The 19,981-nt window shown below is 36.8% G+C and overlaps 1 protein-coding gene across 4 annotated transcripts in view; it reads left to right on the forward strand.

The window, feature by feature from the left end:
• Positions 1-19,981, forward strand: part of TPP2 (tripeptidyl peptidase 2) — a 50,259-nt gene that overhangs the window by 11,443 nt on the left and 18,835 nt on the right. For all 4 annotated transcript variants that reach the window (XR_011339284.1, XM_069879177.1, XM_069879185.1 and 1 more), the window contains exons 7-23: positions 372-526; positions 1,030-1,106; positions 1,560-1,687; positions 3,393-3,492; positions 5,583-5,731; positions 5,865-5,980; positions 7,519-7,687; positions 8,164-8,321; positions 9,613-9,689; positions 10,564-10,670; positions 11,442-11,596; positions 12,477-12,593; positions 14,049-14,149; positions 15,898-15,994; positions 16,266-16,403; positions 18,150-18,394; positions 18,599-18,677. Coding sequence is in view for 3 of the 4 variants with exons in the window: in XM_069879177.1 (XP_069735278.1) it covers positions 372-526; positions 1,030-1,106; positions 1,560-1,687; positions 3,393-3,492; positions 5,583-5,731; positions 5,865-5,980; positions 7,519-7,687; positions 8,164-8,321; positions 9,613-9,689; positions 10,564-10,670; positions 11,442-11,596; positions 12,477-12,593; positions 14,049-14,149; positions 15,898-15,994; positions 16,266-16,403; positions 18,150-18,394; positions 18,599-18,677 (2,168 nt within the window). In the remaining variant the exon portion in view is untranslated. The remainder of the gene's footprint in view (positions 1-371; positions 527-1,029; positions 1,107-1,559; positions 1,688-3,392; positions 3,493-5,582; positions 5,732-5,864; positions 5,981-7,518; positions 7,688-8,163; positions 8,322-9,612; positions 9,690-10,563; positions 10,671-11,441; positions 11,597-12,476; positions 12,594-14,048; positions 14,150-15,897; positions 15,995-16,265; positions 16,404-18,149; positions 18,395-18,598; positions 18,678-19,981) is intronic.

Consider the following 19,981-nt stretch of genomic DNA (forward strand, 5'->3'; position numbering starts at 1 on the left):
TGTTGCATGGGTTTGTTGTGGCCCAAGTGCGGGACCCAAAACCTAACCTTGTTGAACCCTATACAGTTGGCCTTAGCCCCTCGATTCAGCCTGTCCAGAGGCTTTCTTCCCTCAATCGGGTCAACACTGCTGCCCAGCTTGGGATCATCTGCAAACTTACTGAGGGTGCACTTGATTCCCTCATCCAGATCGTTGATAAAGATATTAAACAGGACCAGCTCCAATACTGAGCTCTGGGATACAGCACTTGTTACTGGCCACCAACTGGATTTATATACTTACAGCTCAATAAGTAAAAATTAAGCTGTAGCATATTAAATTGATACAAATGAAGTTCAGTAAATATACAGTGATATTTTTCATTTGCTTAGGAGCGCATGGAACACATGTGGCTAGTATTGCAGCCGGGTACTTCCCAGAAGAACCAGAACGAAATGGGATAGCTCCTGGAGCTCAGATTCTTGCAATCAAGATTGGTGATACAAGGCTAAGTACAATGGAAACTGGAACTGGTCTAATAAGAGCTGTGAGTATTTCAATGAATAAATGATTAATCTCAGCAGTATGACCTAATTGTAGAGCAGTATGGAACACAGAAACTGAAAATAGAAAATTATATTTGTGTCCCTTTGAATATCTTGCTATATCAACATAAAAGTGTACAGTAATGTTTTTGTTTTTTAATTTAACCAAACTGCGCAGGAAAGGAGAATTTTAAGTTATTGAGGGCAGGTACTTGAGACAATACTAATGTCTGCAGTTTTCTCTTAGGAAAATGTCTTAATTTGTAGCTTGAAACATGTCAAGAAGACAACTGTTCAGGGAGTGGAGTTGTTATTCTGTTGTTTCCCTGGGAAAATACCACTTAAATAACTGATTGAATCAAATTATTGTCTTTTGTAGAATCAAATGAATTTATCCCTTTTTCTTACATCTAACCGATAAGTTTAAGCAGTTACTTTTTGCCATTCCTTAAGTGACTTATTCTATGACTAGTATGTATTTTGGCTTTTATTTTTACTTTATTAGATGATAGAAGCAATAAAATACAAATGTGATCTTGTCAACTATAGCTATGGAGAGGCAACACATTGGCCAAATTCTGGGTGAGTACCACTGTGGTTAACAAACTATTTCAGTTCCTTTAGCTTTGCGTAAATGAGCTATTGGTAAAAATGCTACCCAGGTCCAAATGATTCACGTGCATTAAACTATTGCAGTTTACATTTTTAAGTAAACCTGTCAATAGGGATACTGATTTATCATACAAAGAATGATTTAGAATAATAAAGGTATTTTGTAGCTGGAACACCACGTAATCTGGGGATGAGGTTAAGACCTAATATTGCTACATAACTGTTACTCCTTTTTAAAACTAGAAGGTGTTTCTTAGTAGTCAGTTTCTGTACTGGAGCTGCGCCTGCTAGGTGTGGGAAGTAGGATGCTTATTCCTGCTTCTGTGACTGGTTGTAGAGATTCTACTAGAAATAGGAGTTCTGCTCTGTGGGAAGAAGGCAATATTGTTAAACAACTTTTTTTTTTTTTTTCTTTCTCATAAGGAGAATTTGTGAAGTGATTAATGAAGCAGTGTGGAAACACAACGTAATCTATGTTTCAAGTGCAGGAAATAATGGCCCTTGCCTTTCTACAGTAGGATGTCCTGGTGGAACTACATCTAGTGTAATTGGTAAATAATTTGTTGGCAGTATTCAGCTTCTGTATTTTTAAGCTTTGTACTTGTGTTACATGTTTGAGATCACTACTTGATTGCTGAACTAAATCTGAAAAAAGTTAGACTGCTGAACTACAAGAGATGAGAGGAGCATTCGCTGTAAGCTTAGGTATAAAAATTTAGATTATCTTCTTACATTTGAAGGCCTTATGTAGAAAACAAAGGTAGGAGGCAGATGGTCTTGATTTGATGTAGCTTTGTATAAAATTTGGAAAATAGAACTTTAATCTGGCCTATTCGATTCTAAGATTATTTTAACTGTAACTGAGCACAGTTGTTGAGCACTGCTGGTAAATGCAACTTGTAAAAAAATATAAACAAATTGAATTCTAATTAACATTCTGCGAAGTCTTACAGTGCATTCTGAATTGTCAGAACCACAGTTTTAGATTATCTATCTTCGTCAGATACTCCAATTCCCATTTGTAGTGAAAAAAAACTTTGAATATAAAGTAATTCCATTCCATGACTTAGACAATTTCTTCTAGGGGAAGAATTCTTTCAGCTGGAATGCCACTTCGGTGAAAGTCTATTACTGGCATAAGAATTGGCTTTTCTTATGGGCTAGTGTATGTTTTTGATGTTTCAGTAAAAGACTGAGGTATAAGACTCAGCAAAATGTCTAACTTTCCTGATCTTAATTTTCATATAAAACCTCTGATGCTGCTTTACTGCATTATGCAAGATGCTTGTTAAATCTCAGAATTCTCATGCAAGCACATGAGCACATAGACACGTAAGTTGAAGGCACACTATTTCAGGACAACTAGTGCAATTAATGCTGATTACTTTTTAAAAGTTAAGTTGCAATTAGTCCTCTGCTGAGACTGGAGGTTGGAACTGGAATTAACAAGCTTTTTCCAAGTCTGCATTGCTTTGCTCTTAAAGTGCATCTACTCTGTTTATTGAGCTTACTTGTATCATTCTAGAAACTGGGTAGTCATTCACTCTTGTGTGTGAAGTAGCTTGCTCCTTGTCCTCCATCTGGTTGGTTTTTTTGTTTTATGAATTTAAAGCATTTGACAGGTTGATGAAGTTCACACAGACAGCATGAACATGGGCCCTGCCAAATTTGTCAATGTGGTGTGGTAGTCTACTATCCTGGTAGTGCTTATGCCATAAAAAATAATGAACTGTATGCTTTAGACTAGGTACACAGCATGGATGCAGTGTGTATCTTGACGCAGTTTTCTGTAAATACAACTTTAGTAGGCTTTGACTTAGTTATTACTTTCCCATATATCCGTTCAAACTGCCCAGAAAATTTAAATGACTATCTCATCACTCTCTGTGAGCAGTGTGGATATGGCCATCTGTTCCAGGTGGTGCAGCTCTGAGCCATGTGAACATGAACCAATTCACACAGACTGCTTTGAGGTATGGTTGATACAGTTTGTAACAGTGTAAACACATCCAAAAGAGTGCGGGAGAGAGTGGAGATGTGTGAAAGTGATCCTTTGTGAAGGAAGTATAGAAGGTGACTGCATTCTATTCCAGTTGAATAAAAAACCGAAACTTTGGTTTTTATATAAAATTTTAATGTTATGCAGTATGACCATCAGCATTCTTACTGTTCTTCTCGTAATTAATTTATAACTCAAATATTTTACTTTTAATTAAAATTCATTGTATATCTCAAATGCTTTCATGTTTCTTACAGGAGTTGGTGCTTATGTATCACCTGACATGATGGTTGCTGAATACTCTTTAAGGGAAAAGCTGCCAGCAAATCAGTACACTTGGTCATCCAGAGGGCCTAGGTAGGTTATACTGAAAGAACAAATCCATTACTTTTTGTTCTAATTATGTTATACAAAATCTAAAAATTGGTTGTTAATGCCAGAATAAAAATATTATTTTCCCATGGGAAGAGCATTGGTAACCTTCTCTTCCCAGAAGGCCTTTGTATATTGGGCTCAAGAACTTCTAGGGGAGGGGAAGACCACTGAACTACCCCAGCACAACCTGTACATTTCATGAAAGTGTATTTGATAAACATACACCTATTTGGAGATGATAATTTGTTAGAAAGTTGGTCAGAAATTTGTTCTCTTTCAGAGGATTTTTCCCATAGCATTTGTTTCCTTAAGGTAGCACCCTGAAGTTAAGTGTTCAGTTAAAAGAAATACTGCTACTGCAGTGGTGTCACGGCTTCAGTGACATTGCTGTGATGGCACAACTTTGCTTCAGTCCAGTAGAGGTGTGAGTAGACAGAAAAAATGCTTTTCAACTTTGTGTTATAAAAATTTATCTTGAAGGTCTATAAAAGAAAATTTAGGAGGCAATGAAAAGTTTAGTTTTCATTTCATGTCTCAAAAGCGTTTTATAGTAATGTCATAGCTGAAAGCATTCAAGAATATCATCTCTTCATGGGTTCTTGCCTGTGTTTAGACTTGAAATTGTTCTTGTGAGTTGTGGAATAACTGTATACTGTCTTTTATAGTTTAGCCTGTGATATTATTGGGAGGTGGAAAACAAAAAACATAACTTGAGGTTATCCTTAGTTTATTTGCTGATTATGTAGCAGATGCTTCCCTGTTAGTGTTGGTCTTTAAAGTTAGTTGTCATGGTGTTTGTATTTTTACAGGTGAGTGTATTGTTCTAAGAACCTTATTATATAGAAGTGTCATGTTTCTTGTAAGGAAAAGAGAAATGCAGTCTCAGCTGAGAAGGGGAGAAAGATTTGTAATTAATATTGATATACATATACACACACGTATGAAAACTGGGTTTCGTGTACTTCGTCACTTTGCGTTGTAAGATAGTCAGAATGAGCGTATGTCAGCCAAAAGGCCTATGTCTTGCCAAAGGAGGATTCCCCCAGCGTAGGGTGCAACATGCAGATGACGGGAGAGTTCCTAAAGTTTTGCTAGAGCAGGCCTGGGTAAGGGATCAGACTGATGAAGCATTAAAGGCTTTGAGGCAGATATTCTGTGCACTGCTTGGCCAGAAGTGTCATGGTACAGAACCTGTTTGTATGGGGATGTCATAAAATCTGTCCAAACGTTATATTACTGTATCATACTGCGTGTACTCTGATTTGAAATAGACTGTAGATATGTGAAGCTGTTGGCGTAGGGTATAAATACCCTAAAATACCCTGCCTCTCCATAGAGCTCAGTAGTATGGACACTCGGGCGTGATGGTGTCCTTATATAAGTGGTGCAGATTTTGTCTACCCAGAACAAGGAAGACAATACAACTTGCTCATACAGTTGCAAAGTAGATGCTACATTAACTGTGCCCCAGGTACCCACTCCATTCCTTAATACACTTGGGCAAGAAATAGAGGTGGCTTAGGCCCAGTTGACCTTGATCCACCTGTTGACATTCCTTCCTTTTTTTCCCCTTGCTCTCAGGTTCTTACTGCAATTAAAAATTTGACTTTATAGTGAAATGGCAACATGCAAAATTAGAAGAGATCCAAAATCCAGATCTCTAGTCTTCATCTCTCTTTTACTATCTTTCTTTAAAAATAATTACTTTTAAATAGGTTATGTAAAATACTATTTTATGTGCTGAATTGTTTAATAGGTTTATTTTTCTTTATTTTCTACTTCAAATCCCAGAAGGTGTTCCGCTGACTAAACTGAAGCCTGGTGTAGAGTATTGAAGGAGGGAAAGTGTAGAAAACTCGCTGTAAAACAGGAGTAGCTTATGATTAATGTGATGGTTTAAGTTGTTACTTAGTAGCATGCTTTTTCTGGGGTTTAATGGATTAGTGGATTTAGTGAAGTGATACACTTGGGAATGTTCCCTTAAGTATTCCCTTTTAAAAGCATGGATAAGTTCAAGATGAAGTGTGCAAAACAGAAATGTTTGTTTTCCAACCATTCTGTTTTAACACTAGCACTGATGGAGCCCTTGGAGTAAGTATCAGTGCCCCAGGAGGTGCTATTGCTTCTGTTCCAAACTGGACTCTGCGAGGAACGCAACTCATGAATGGCACATCCATGTCTTCTCCCAATGCATGTGGAGGCATTGCATTAGTATTGTCAGGTAATGTGCAACCACGTTAAATATAGATTCATAGTCTAAAAGATAATAGATAACTTTTCCTCCTTAAAAAAAAAAAGCTTTAACTTTCAAACTTTTGTATTGTATGCAATAATACCCTTATTTTTAATTTCAGGACTCAAAGCTAATAATATTCATTACAGTGTTCATTCTGTCAGAAGAGCTTTAGAAAATACTGCAGTGAAAGCTGAAAACATAGAAGTATTTGCACAAGGACATGGTATTATTCAGGTACTTGCTTGCAAAAAAACCAATAATATAAATAACTGTCATTGGAAAACTAACTCACCAAAAAATAGCAGCTTTTTTGATGGTTCTTGGTTCTCATCTGATTGAGGGAGAAGGGAATGTGGTGGGAGGGGTTGAGGAGTGAGACAGTTCTTTCAGTTTCAGCATGCAGTTACTGTAGAATAAATGTGTTAACTAGACACATTCTTAGACTGATCTAAAAGATGTGTGGACATAAAAGCGGGATGTAGATTTTTATCACCCACATATGGACTTGGATGCCTAAATTCTGTCCCTGATGTTCAAAAGTGTTTTATGCTCTTGTTAGAGCTGAACTTGTTCTGTGCAGACAAAAGTTGGAACTGTAAGTTCTGGGCAGTGAAAATAAATACCCACACTGGTTCACAAAGAATACAGCTGCAACTGTGGGATAACTTCACTCTGGGCCTGTCTTGAGAGGTCTGAGTGTTCATTGTATCCTTTGGACTTCCAAGCAGCTTGGAAATCTGTGATGTTATCCTTTGTGTGATGAAGGCGTAGTGAGCTACAGCCTCCCTGTGCAGAAACTTAGGTTCTTAAAGAGCTGCTGCTGTTCTTTGCCTGCAGTCACACCCATCCTAGCCAAAGAGAGGTACTGAGATTTTGCTCTCATGCTTAATATGCTGGATATTAAATGATTAGCCCTAGACTTAAATTCTGGAGGTGCTAGAACCCAGCAGGAAACGCCCACTAAGCACATCTGTAAAACTGAGTTTGATTCAGAAGGCAACAAGTGGTGGTAGCCATATCAAATAAACATTGCCACAGAAACATGAAGTGTGCTAGTCGTGTCTTATGATTTAATAGTTTGTTCTTGAAGCATGTGTTAAAACGGGTCTGAGAGGCTGTTGTGTGTCCACTTGTCTCAAACAAGAATGCCCTAATCTTCACTAGTGAAGGTAGCTCATTGTAAAGGAAAAGAGAATGTAAGTTTTTTTGTTGTGTTTTTTAATTTTTGAGTCAGTACAGTAGAAAGTGAGATAGAACAGTATCTTTTTAAAATGAAAAAGTGAACTTGTCATCTGAGTTTACTGTGACAGCTCATTTACTTAAATCTAGGACTGGATTTCATGATGTGATTCTCCTATTTCATCTCAATATGTAAAATGTATATGGGCATCCCATATTGCTTATTTCTTCCAAATTGCTCAATTTCTTGTATAAAAGGTTTAAACACTTAACTAGTGTTGCTCTACAGAAAAAGGCACCTAAATTCTGGGCCTTTGAAGTCAACTCTGAAAACTTCTACTATGTGTTTTTTGATGGATTTATAGCAGAGGAGATTTGTATGTTTTCTAATAACGTTCTTGACTTTGTGCTCTCTGTGGCTGTTGATGACTGACAATGTTGCCTCATATTCTATACTAAGTATCATGTAAGGTGCAATCAGTGAGTTACTTCACTGTTGCTGTGCTTGCTGAACGCTTCTTATTGAAGGCAGTGTGCATAGATTACTATTAATTTGAAATGTGTTAATTTAGAATGTGTTTATTTTCTAACAGGTTGATAAAGCCTATGACTACCTCATTCAGAATTCATCATTCACAAGTAACATAGGCTTTACAGTTACTGTTGGCAGCAACCGCGGAATCTACCTCAGAGATGCTGCCCAGATAGCTGCACCTTCTGATCATGGGGTTGGCATAGAACCTGTATTTCCTGAGAATACAGGTAGGAAGGAACTTTTGTATGGGGAGGGTGGTGTGTGGAATAAAATTTCACATTAAGTGAAGGCATACAGCTAAACAACTTTTCAATTCTGACTTATTGTATGTCTCTGCGTTAGGCAAGGCTTTGTATCTATATAAGTTTCTATCTGCTTCCAGACTATGTCATGAGTAACTGAAGCATTGCTGACTTGCCAGCCTACCTCTGCCTTTGTCAGGTCTGACTGTTGAGGGGAAAGGGGAGGGATTTCAAGGTTGGGTACAACCTTTAGTTTACTGTATTCTGCTTTTCTGAAGTTAAAAGAAATAATACAGAACGTTGTCCTTTGTGGAGAATCTGGCATCTGTAACCCTGAGACATTGGTTCCTGTTACATTTTATTGATGTCTACGTTTTAATGGCATATACTGTGTTATATTATAGTAGAATATGAGCACATATTCATGTTATTGACTGTCTTTTATATTTGTTTCTTGACAGAAAACACTGAAAGAATATCACTCCAGCTTCATTTAGCTTTAACTTCAAATGCACCATGGGTCCAGTGTCCTAGTCATTTAGAGCTTATGAACCAGTGTCGACACATAAATATTCGTGTGGATCCACGTGGCTTGAGAGAAGGACTACACTATACGGAGGTGAAATATTGGTGTTCTAAGCAAGATTGTGTGGCCTTTCCTTTTCATGTCGTCTCCATCAACTTTTTATAGAAGTAGTTTTTAAGGAAATAAAAGCTGTGTACTGTACAGACCAGAAAATACTTGCAACACTCCATTTCACTATATAGGCTGAATCCAAAGTTCAGCAATAAGTTATGCTATACAATGTTGTATAGCACATGCCAAGGGAGCATATAGGAAATATAAACCAGACGTAACCATGCACTAAGGTGTTTTCCTCTGGATGTATTTTCACCTCTGACTGTCTGGCTCAGTGCTGTTGAGGATAGAGATTTGTGGGTTTGAGCCTTAAATATTCTTTGCTTTGTGTGGTGGCTAAGGACTGGCCTTGCTTTTGTGGTGTTGGCATGGAGTCTTATATGGACCCAAGATTTTGCATTACCTTGAGGAGTTGCTTGGGTGCAGTGATGCTACCTCTTTTCTGGTTTCCTCGCTTCTGCTCTACTTTGGAAAGTGAAGGAGAAAAATGTATGGTGAAGGCTGTGTACCGCAGAAGTATTTTGCTGGCTTTAGGTGGCTACATTCAAGTTTGGACAAAAATAATATGAAAGCCACTGTATTGCTCATTTTCTCTCCCAACCATTTTCTTTCACTCCTGCAAAGGCAACCTACCAACAAAAAATATTTTTCAGCCTTCTCCATCTTCATCAAAAAACTTACATTAACATGGAAATGTTTCCATTGAATTATAGTTGATCATAATGAAGATGATGATATCTGTCTGCTTTATAAGCGACTTGCCTAAGGCACTTAGAGATGCAAGTCTTCTATGATATCACTGAGAATATTTTAACAAGGTGATGAAGGAATAAATTTTCAGAGATAATATTTAAGGCTTGGCTATGAAAGATGTGGTAAATAAAACTGTATTTTCTCAAACATAGTCCTGGAAAACAAGGATTAAAGTATTTCTAATACAACAATAACAATAGCTGAAATAAAATAATAAGGCTGTATGAGAAATTTGAGTTGAAACTAGATTGAGCTTTTCTATCAAATTTGGCTTGAAAGCTTGAAAACTTCTAGGGAAAGACTAAAATAAGTAAAGTGTGAAAACTAATTTTTTCTTTCTTCTTCGTGAATGTTAATCCTTTACTATTTCTAGGATGAAAGTGGTCAAATGAAGATTTTTTTTTTTCTCAATGATAACTACAAAGATTCATAATACTCTGCAAATTTAAGTTTATTGTTGTCTTCTATAATTTCATTTTGACCAAAAGTTTTACATGGCTATATTTTATTTTGTTAGGTGTGTGGATATGACATAGCAATGCCTAATGCAGGTCCTCTGTTCAGAGTTCCAATAACTGTTATTATACCAACAAGGTCAGTACACCCAAGCTTTATCTGCAATTTAAGTTCAGTTTAGTTTTCTGTACTCACTTATCATTTATTTCAACACCTTTTTTCCTCTGGGAATTCTTGAACCTAATGCTAACGGTAAAGGAGCAGAGATCCAAAAAGGTTCTTTCAGCAGACTTATACAGCGGTGGCTTTTTTTGTGGTTTTGGTCTTGACAGGCAGAAGATAAGGTATTCTCGTGGGCTTAGCCACAGATGCAGCAGCTTCCTGGTCTATCAGAATATAGATAACTTCTGGCTTGTTGACCAAAGTATTGATCAGTGTATTAATAGACGTAGGTCAACTGGAGTTTGGTTTTTAATTTCTAACTGATGGACTAGAGTACATAAAGGCAGGGGGCATTATTTGGCAAAAGTGAACATTGGGATAAGCTTCCGTCGTTACTTTAATACAGCAAATTCAGAGGGTTAGTATTGTGCCTGTGGTTGGTTTAAACATATGACTTCAGAGATGTTGATAAGGAAAAAGTATCTTACTAAACCTACTCAGTGGACACTCTGCCCTGGGAAAACTACTGTAACTTGTCTCTGATTTGTAGAAATGTTACTTCTTGCATACCCTAGCTCACTTCAGTGGAAAGTCATTCAGACAGAAAAAGCAGATCTGCAGAAAACTAGGATTCTGTGATACTTATGTTTAAGCATAGTAATTTTAGGAAGGTGGGGACGATGTTTACTTAATATGGTAGAGCTGATATTTTTAATCTTTTAGATAAATTCTGCTGTCACATTCTGTACTTGTTCAGATTAAAATAATTGATGCTGAGGACATTTAAAAATACTTAAAAGTGCTTCACAGCTTGTTTGATTATTATTTGTATTTCCTTTTTGACATACAGAGTAGATGAATCGTCAAGCTATGACCTGACATATACAGATGTTCATTTTAAACCTGGTCAAATCCGAAGGCACTTCATTGATGTTCCACAGGGAGCTACGTGGGCTGGTAAGGGAAATAACCACGTTAATTAAATTTAAAAATCGCATCTGTCGGACTTGACAGAGTTGTTTTGAAATCATTCTGAGTTCTGCCTGAATAAGAACTGAAGGATTTAATCCATGAATACGTAAAACATTTATTTGGCCTTAGGCTCTTAGAGGAGTGATTTTTTGAGTTATCTTATGGTTTCTGGTGTAGTGGAATCCTGATTCCATTCATCCAGAAACCAGCAAATAAAAGCTGAAGTGATTCCCTTTAACTGGATTCCCCATCTTTATGGAAAAGTATTACTTTCTGAGGTTTGCCTAGTTTTTTTAAGGTGTTTGGATATAGTGTTGAGAATGTGATTTTTCTAAAGGGAAAGTTAGCTCACAGTTCTGGAAAGAGAAAAAAAAGGAATGTTTTTATCATCTTTCTGCTTGAAATAATAATCATTTCAAGAATCTTTCATTTAGAGTGAAGTTAGTGATAAAACTTAGTTTGGAATTCAGCAGCAGTCTGTCCTGTACAAATTATACATCTGCACTATCTGATTTATTTTCAGCATTTGTTTCAGCCATGTTTCTCTTAACTGATTTCTGAACTCGGATTATTTTTCTTTATCTGAAACAGTCTTTGTAATTAACTGATAGAAGTGTTGTTCACACTTGGAGCTACTTGGGATACTGCATAACTTAATAAATTACAAATTGTGAAACTAGTGTTCTTCTGATAAGTCTTTGTTTTCCTTCTAAAATTCTTGGCTCTTGAAACTAAACTTTTTTTTCTTTAATCTAGAAGTGACAGTATGTTCAGGTTCAGCTGATGTGACTGCCAAGTTTGTGCTTCATGCCGTTCAGCTAGTGAAACAAAAAGCGTATAGAAGTCATGAGTTCTACAAATTTTCATCCTTACCAGAAAAAGGATCAGTGACTGAAGCATTTCCTGTCTTAGTAAGTTACCTTAGGGTGGCATTGGGGAAGACAGAGAAAGTGATATATCAGTACAGTGTAACATAACTCATTCTGGATTTTATCCCCAAAGAAAAACTCCAGACTCAAAAAATCATGTTTGTTACAGTAGTGAATGCATCTTGTTGTTAGTTTTGAAAAGATCTCTATCAGCTTGCTAGTGTTTAATTATTTGGTAATGCCCTTATAATGTTTTAATCTTTTCAGTTTGTTCATGCTTGTTAATGCAGACCAGTTTGTTTCCCTTTCGGATAGGGTCTGTGACTTGTTGGATAGATGCAAGTCAGCGTATTTTGCCTTTAGTGCTTAATCTGGAACGTCATTGATATTGAAGCCAAGTGATAGCTGGCTGGCTCACATTCATAATGCTTAGATACAGCAGGCTTAGCTTGAGTAATGCTAGCTCAAGATTGCAAAATAGAACCAGGAAGGGAGCTAGCAGTTCAGGAATGATGGAGTCCACTTCTCAAGTTTGTCCCCTGCCTTGCTTAATTTAGTTGTGTAGTTTTAAACCCTAAGAGTGATTATGATTTTTGTGCTATTCAGTCTCTTTCCCTCTGTGAAAATGTCAGGTGGGGGATGTAACATTTAAAGGCTGTACCTTTCTCTGTAGTGTATACCCTTGCACTCTTTGTTTTCGTGCAGTCATTGCTCATCCTGTTTTGTTAGAGCTGTCTTGTTTTCTGGACCAAGTATGATGTCTTATTTGGTACCGTACAAACTTAGACAGTTGGAGTAAACTGGGCATAATAGGGTGTGTTTTGATCTCTACTCCAATTCTTTTGGCCTGGGATGTGGGAGGCTGGAGTGAATAGAAGGGGGAGATGGGAGCTTGAGACTAACTTTGTGTTTTTCTTACCAGGCTGGAAAAACACTTGAATTTTGTGTTGCTCGTTGGTGGGCAAGCCTTAGTGACGTTAGCATTAATTACACAATTTCTTTCCACGGTGTGCTTTGTGCTACTCCTCAGCTAAACATGGTAAGTTTTCCAGAGTGTTAATTTTGGATTTTTCTGAAGTCCTGTGGTATCTCAGAATAAAAAAAATTATCATTCTTTGTATACATCACATGTTTGTGCTTTTTTCTCAAAAATAGATAAATAGGAGTTCAGTCCCACAGAAACACCCATTACCATTATTTATGGAGTCTTTTTTCTACACCTTTGCATTATAAATTAAGAGCAGAGGGAGAAAAGAACAATCCCAACCCAACACCAAAAGAAAGGGCGTGGTGCAAGTACAGTTAAAATTTCACTCTTTTACTAAGTGTTTCTGTGAACAAACTTTACTGGAACCACAGTTCTTGAACTTGAATATCTAGACAACTGTTGCTAAAAGACAATACTCTGAATACAATTTTTAGAATAAAATGTCATTAAAATTTAGTTCCTGTTTGATGTTATTGTGATGTGCTGATTGGCTTGAGATTCATCATTTGGAGCCGTTGAAGGCGCAGTGAATGGGCAGCATCATGATTCTCAAGGCTCTGTGATAAAAACGTGGATATCGGAGAATTTACAGTACTTTTGGTTTTGCTCCTATGTTCTTTGCTGTCCTGTGCAATCTGATTTGGCTTGACTTTGAAACAGCACCTACTAATTAATCCTGGCTCCTTCCTTTTTTCAGCTAAGAGTAAAAGCAAATTATAGCTGTTCCACAGGTAAATTTGGATATATTCAGATTCTATAAGCATAATAATCTGGGGACAAAAAAAAAGTGAGTGCATTGTGCTAAGGTACCAGGTATTGAACTAGTAGAACAGGTGAAGAAAGAGCTGGTGGTGATGGTGTGCGCAGCAGCTTCCCTGACCCCAGTAGGATTGCATTAACTCAATAATGGAGAGTTAAAAACGAGAAAATGCAAATAGTTTTGCCCTTCCTTTGTGATAACCTGTAACTTCCTTAAAATAAATTTTAATAATGCTGATATACTGGTGGCTTTGTGATAGGATACTGCTAGAAAAAGTTTCCAAATTATTTTGCCCATTACTAGCTTGTATATGTACTGTCTTTTGTTTCATAAAGTTAAAATATTGTGTAATGACAATCTTAAGCAGAACCACCGTAAAATACTTGTTTTAAGACTCTAAATAAATAATACTTGTATTTATTGAATTGCATATTCAAAAGAAGTCATCACAGATGGACAAACAGAATACATCTATGCCCACAGTGCAACTTGTCCGGTTCTGTAAAAATTACTTACATTCTTAAGGTGAAAAACATAAGGCTTTAGCAACAGTTGCTCAAGTTCTGCAAGTCCTGCTATATCTGCTGTTGTAAAACAGAGATAAGCTTATGACACTTTCACACTCCTGCAGTATTACTACTTATCGTATGGTACATACTATACTTATGTTGTGTTTTCGAGAGACTATTCAGCTGGTCCACATCTGACGTTGTAAGAAGCATAACTGTTATATACTCTTTCTTTAGCATGCTTCAGAAGGCATCGTACGATTTGATGTTCAGTCCCTCTTGAAGTATGAAGATATTGCTCCGTGCATAAATCTGAAAAGCTGGGTTCAAACACTCAGGTAGAGTTTCTGGGGAACCGTATTGGGAAAGTGGGAAACCATTCCTATATAGTTAAAACAGTAACAAGTTAGCAATGAACTTGAGGATAGCAACAATATTCTTGTCAAATTTTAGGTAGGTTTGGAAGCCTCAATTAAAAGGAACCAAAAAGGGAATGCTGAGAAACTCTATTATCTTTGAGACAATTTGAGAATTATAGTGACTTTGCACACAAATTATTTTCCTTAAGCTAATTTTTGTAAATGGTTTTCTTAAAAAAATATCCTGCTGCTTCTTTAAGTGTCTGGAGACACTTAAAATTAGAGGAACTTTAATATCTGAAGAAACAAATTGTATAGTTATTCAGTACTACTGTTTGTTGTTTTGGTGAGTGTTTTAAGCAGCTGCTTTGGATCCTGCCAAATTTTCACCTGGGAAGACTGTCTTCTCTTTCTTGCTTGATTGGAAGTGTTTTGCAGTTTTTTGTTTGGAAAGTTGTTTACCTTGTCAGTTTGACACATGCTGATTTGGACAAAAAGCTTTGTTGGAAAATTTCTAAACAATGCAGCAGTTATTAAAGTTGATCGCTTTATTGGGGGGAAGGAAATGTCATAAAGTTTAAGCAGTACTTTAAAGACTTGGACCAGACAATTTCAGAGGGGTCAGTAATCCAAAATTTTCCATTATTTGGGCCTCTCAGTGGGGGCTTTGATCTCTGTCTCCAGCTTTTGGTTCTTGTAACTGGAATTGACGTCACTAGGAGTTCATTGTTTATTTAAATTACTATGTAATACTATATTCAGAAATACCCAACTTGATATGCCTTAACTGAGGAAATAAAAAAATACTTTAATACATCTTTGCCTCATTATCGATTTGTAAATTGGAGATGCTTTTGTCTCCTTGTAATATTTGTGACACTCATCTGACAGTAAACAAACTGCAGTTAAGTCAATTAATGAGAAATATTTATGTATTTAAATTAAGGCATGAATAGTGTCTCTTGAATGAAATAATGAGTCATAACAGAGTGGGGCGGGGAAGTATCGAATGGCTTCCCATTCAATCTCTTGAGTTTCAAATGCTTGGAGGCAGGACGAGTATTAAGGAGACGTATCATGTGGTATTACTCGGTTCTTAGGTCTTCTGTCAGCAGTCTATCTGGTGTCTGCCAGACTAGGACACCTGGGTTAAATGGACCTGTGTCATCTAATCTCTACAGAAACGTTACTAAGTGACTAGTCTGTGCACTTGGCAGTGAAAGAGCTGACAATCTCATGAGAAGAGGAGGCTGAGGGGAGACCTCATTGCTCTCTACAACTGCCTGAAAGGAGGTTGTAGAGAGGAAGGTGCTGGCCTCTTCTCCCAAGTGACAGGGGACAGGATGAGAGGGAATGGCCTCAAGCTCTGCCAGGGGAGTTTCAGGCTTGACATCAGAAAAAAGAAATTTTCACGGAAAGGGTCATTGGGCACTGAAACAGGCTGCCCAGGGAGGTGGTTGAGTCACCTTCCCTGGAGGTGTTTAAAGGACGGGTGGACAAGGTGCTGAGGGGCATGGTTTAGTGTTTGATAGGAATGGTTGGACTCGATGATCCTGTGGGTCTTTTCCAACCTAGTGATTCTGTGATTCTTTCTTTGGCAGTCTGTAATATCACTAAATCTTGGTTTTGAACTGACGTGCATTAATTGAGGAATTTATTATGCCTGGATAGTTACGTAGAGGATACATGCTTAAGACCACCTTCTGTTGTTTTTTGTTTAACTGTAGACCAGTGAGTGCAAAAATAAAACCTTTGGGATCCAGAGATGTTTTGCCAAATAATCGTCAACTGTATGAGATGATTTTGACCTATAACTTCCATCAGGTAAGGCTATATCTGATTTGTTTTTTTAAAAAGATGTTAATAAATACAGCATGTTTTCTAAAAAGTTTTTAACTATAGCTAGGTTTCTGTCAGAAACAAGGTCTAGACTTATATTCTATCCTCTCTACAGTCAAAATTCTAGTATGGTTCTCTTTAGGAAGCACTGTTGCTTGAAATGGGCTTTAGTTCAGATGTCCTTTTAAAATGTATGTGTAATATTACACTTGTTTTATTCAATGTGGATTAAAAGTTTTAACCATTCTTTTAATAGCCTAAGAGCGGAGAAGTAACTCCAAGCTGTCCACTTCTTTGTGAGCTGTTGTACGAATCTGAATTTGATAGTCAACTGTGGATTATTTTTGACCAGAACAAAAGACAAATGGGTTCAGGAGATGCCTATCCACACCAGGTACAGAGTAATATACTTATCTTCTATTTTTTTCCACAGTGTGAAACTTAATTCTTTTTCACTTCTTAGGCCAGCTCTTAGCACCTAACCTTTCCTGATCCATAGGTGTAATATTCTTGTATCTTCACAAGACAATAGGTTCAGTGGTGATATATTTGTATGGAAAAATAAATGATGGGTTTGTTCCATGAAATAGAACATTATGATTATATTTTCTCCTCCATGGAAGGCAAGAGGGTTATATTTTATTCCTACAAAACACTTGTGATTTCTTGTGATTTTTGACTGGTACTTCTCAAGAAGTGAATCCAAGTTCTTGTTGTCTTTGTTTGGATTATTTAGAAAGATGACGTCTTGAACTTTCCTACTGAAGGTGGAAAGGATTCATGATTTTCTTCTGTAATCTGACTTGTGCACTAATAGGTCAGAGGCTCTTGAATCCATGAAGGGTGTCTTCTGTGCTATTGTTGTTTTCAAACAGCCTTTTAAATACTATAGCTTGGTTTACTTCCTGTTGCTGTCTTTCAAAGGCAGTTTTTTGCACAAGACTTGTAGATACTGTACCCTCTGTGGGAATGTCTTTCTGCTGGAAATGTGGGAATATCTTTCTGTAGTTTTGGGGTTTGGAACTATTTTTTACCAATTCCAAATCACAATTGAACTTCATCAATCTAATGTTTATTTTGATGGATTGATCATTCTGGAAGTGTTCAAAAGGTAAACTTTTAAGCATATCTTTTGAATCTTATAAATAAATTTCATAAATTGTTATTTAAACATTTATTCCTTAACCTTCATTTTTCAATCCTATAAAGTCTGAAAATCACCGAAGTAGTCTGTTACTTACACGTGGTGGACCATTGCCCTGTAAATCTCTGGTATTGTGCATCGCAGAATGGTTCTAAAGCAATTCAAAATTGTTTAATTTGGGAAGAGACGGCAACAGGAAGCGTGACTACCTAATCCAGGAGAGGGAGCTTCTGAGAGCTGGCTACTTCTGAATTATTGTGCCTTTCTGTTTAAGGCTGCCTTTTGTTTTATAGCAGTAGCAGCAGAAAGGAGAACTAGCATGCTACTACACAAAACATCTACATGGTGCCCTTTTAGGCTGGTAGAAGTGAAAGAGCGTTTTCAAAACTAAGAATTTAAGAATCTGTAGGGTTTGTTGTGTATTCTTTTCAGGGCGTAGGGTGGTTTTTTTTCACTAAGTGGAGATAGTGTTATCGGTGTATTCCTAACTGAATGTATGAAAAGCTCAGGGCAGAGTCTGACAGCAATTTAAACTGCAGCCTTAAATCTCACAGGAATATTGAGTCCCTTAGCGTGAAAGCTGGTACAGTGTTTGAGACAGTAGGTGATGTCCTGTGGTCTAACCACAGAACACCCGAAGTTACATAGTAAGCTGGAAGTGTCTCAACACAAGCCTTCTAGAGGTTTTAAACTGGAAGTTTAACAAGAATTCGGCCTATTATTTGAGAAGTTAATACAGTGTTAGAATAGGAACAAATGATATCAGTCTGGTTTTGTCATCTGAAAACTTTTTTCAGTCAATCCAAAATGGATTTTGGCTACTAGTAAGTCATGAAAGCACTCTAGTTTCAGGAGATTCCAAAAGTAAGCAATTTAGCATATTTTTAAACATTGAAGCTGTATGAATCAAGAATAACATGACAGTCTTATTTCTAGGTTTCTTTCTTGGGAGTGAAGTGTTTAATCTTGACATTTATGAGAATTTCTTTCTTTCAGTATTCTGTGAAACTGGAAAAAGGAGATTACACTATTCGGTTACAAATTCGTCACGAACAGAACAGTGAGCTGGATCGCATCAAAGATCTTCCATTTATTGTTTCTCACAGGTTGTCTAGTACCTTGAGCTTAGATATTTATGAGAACCATAGCTTTGCCCTCTTAGGGAAGAAGAAATCCAACAGTTTGACATTACCACCAAAACACAGTCAACCGTTCTTTGTTACATCTCTGCCTGATGACAAGTAAGTTAGTGAAGTCCTGTTTCTCTCATCTACATCTAATTAGCTGCCTCTGCACCTAACTAAAGTGATGCTTTGATAGTGTCTACATGTTTAGGCTTGGTAATTCCTCTCGTGTTGCTCTTTCACTGTTTGGGTTCTTTATTGTAGTACCCATGGAACATTAGTGAACCTGTTTTTAAAACTGAACTTTCTTTCTTTGAATAGAATACCTAAAGGAGCAGGACCAGGATGTTATCTTGCAGGAGCTCTTACACTGTCTAAAACAGAACTTGGAAAGAAAGCTGTGAGTATTTGAAATGGATGGCTGCTTCTTTTTCTGAAACTTTTGAAACAAGTAAATGGCATGCCAGGAAGAGCTGTATGGTTTTGATACTTTAAAGAGCAATAGGTTTAGTAACATAATACGTTTTAGAACCAGTTATTTCGTTATAAAGTCAGAGTAACTTCTAAATAGTTCTGGTTTTATTTTCATCTTATAATTTAAAATTGTTTTCTGAATTTTGAATTCTAATTCTTCTCTGTAAACCCTTTTATTTCCAGAAGCAACTGCTTTTTTGTTTGTGTGGCAGCCTTTAAAAATAATTTTGTTTAATTGCCTAGCTTAACATAGCTTTTGAATGAAAAATATGTGCATATATATTGTTCTTTGCATGTTGATTCTCTAATAAACAGCTATACTCTCCCTTGCATGCATATCATTTTCAGCCAAAATGTGCTTTCTTAACACGTACATGTTCCATTTACAAAGTAGTGGGAATTTTGCTGACTCGGATGCATAAGCAGATAGTCTTACCTGCTGCACACTGATGTTGTCAACCACTAATATAACTGTATGCCAACAGAATGATGTAAGATCTCTGTATGTGAAGGTAGAAAAAAGCTGTAAGTTTTCCTTGCTCAAAATGCAGCATCCTATAAAAAATATTTCCTAACTTGTATGAGTGTGTAGTGCAACAGTGATTATAGTAACCAGATCACTCTTGTGTATCTAGTGCTAAGGTATTTGGAAGATTCCCTTAGTTATTTTTAAAAAGATTACAAAGCTGAGAATAAATTTAAATCAGTCTTGGTGATTATTAGTATTTAGGGGTAGTTGATCTATGTCCATATGTCACTAGATCTGACTGAATGGTATGTATAAAACTAGAGTATGTTTTTATAGAAAGGAAGTTTCTGTGTGTAGGTAGGCACATATGAGATCTTGTTGAGCAGAAAATTTAAGTTCATTCAATCCAATTTGGTTGGAGGTAGTACTTTTGAGGTAGATTGCATGTTAACTGCAGGTTAGATAATGTCTGTCGGGAGAATTACGTATATCAGTGACGAAAAGTGCAGCACCAAAGAACTCTAAAATACTTAGTTTTATATTTCTTTTTTATTCCCACAAGGCTGCAAGTACACTTCTATGCAATTCCCATCTATCTTATTTAAAAAACAGACTAAGCGATTACGTACAGTGATTTCTGGGATGGGATGTAGTAGGTAGATAGGTATTGCCTGTCAAATTCCATGTGAGGAAGAATACTTAAGAGCATATATGGAGAGAAATTCTAGCTGAGGTGCGTCTCATTTCATAGTCTTAAGTCA

This window comes from Phaenicophaeus curvirostris, chromosome 1 (genome assembly GCF_032191515.1).
Source record: "Phaenicophaeus curvirostris isolate KB17595 chromosome 1, BPBGC_Pcur_1.0, whole genome shotgun sequence".
In the NCBI taxonomy this organism is placed as follows: domain Eukaryota; kingdom Metazoa; phylum Chordata; class Aves; order Cuculiformes; family Cuculidae; genus Phaenicophaeus; species Phaenicophaeus curvirostris.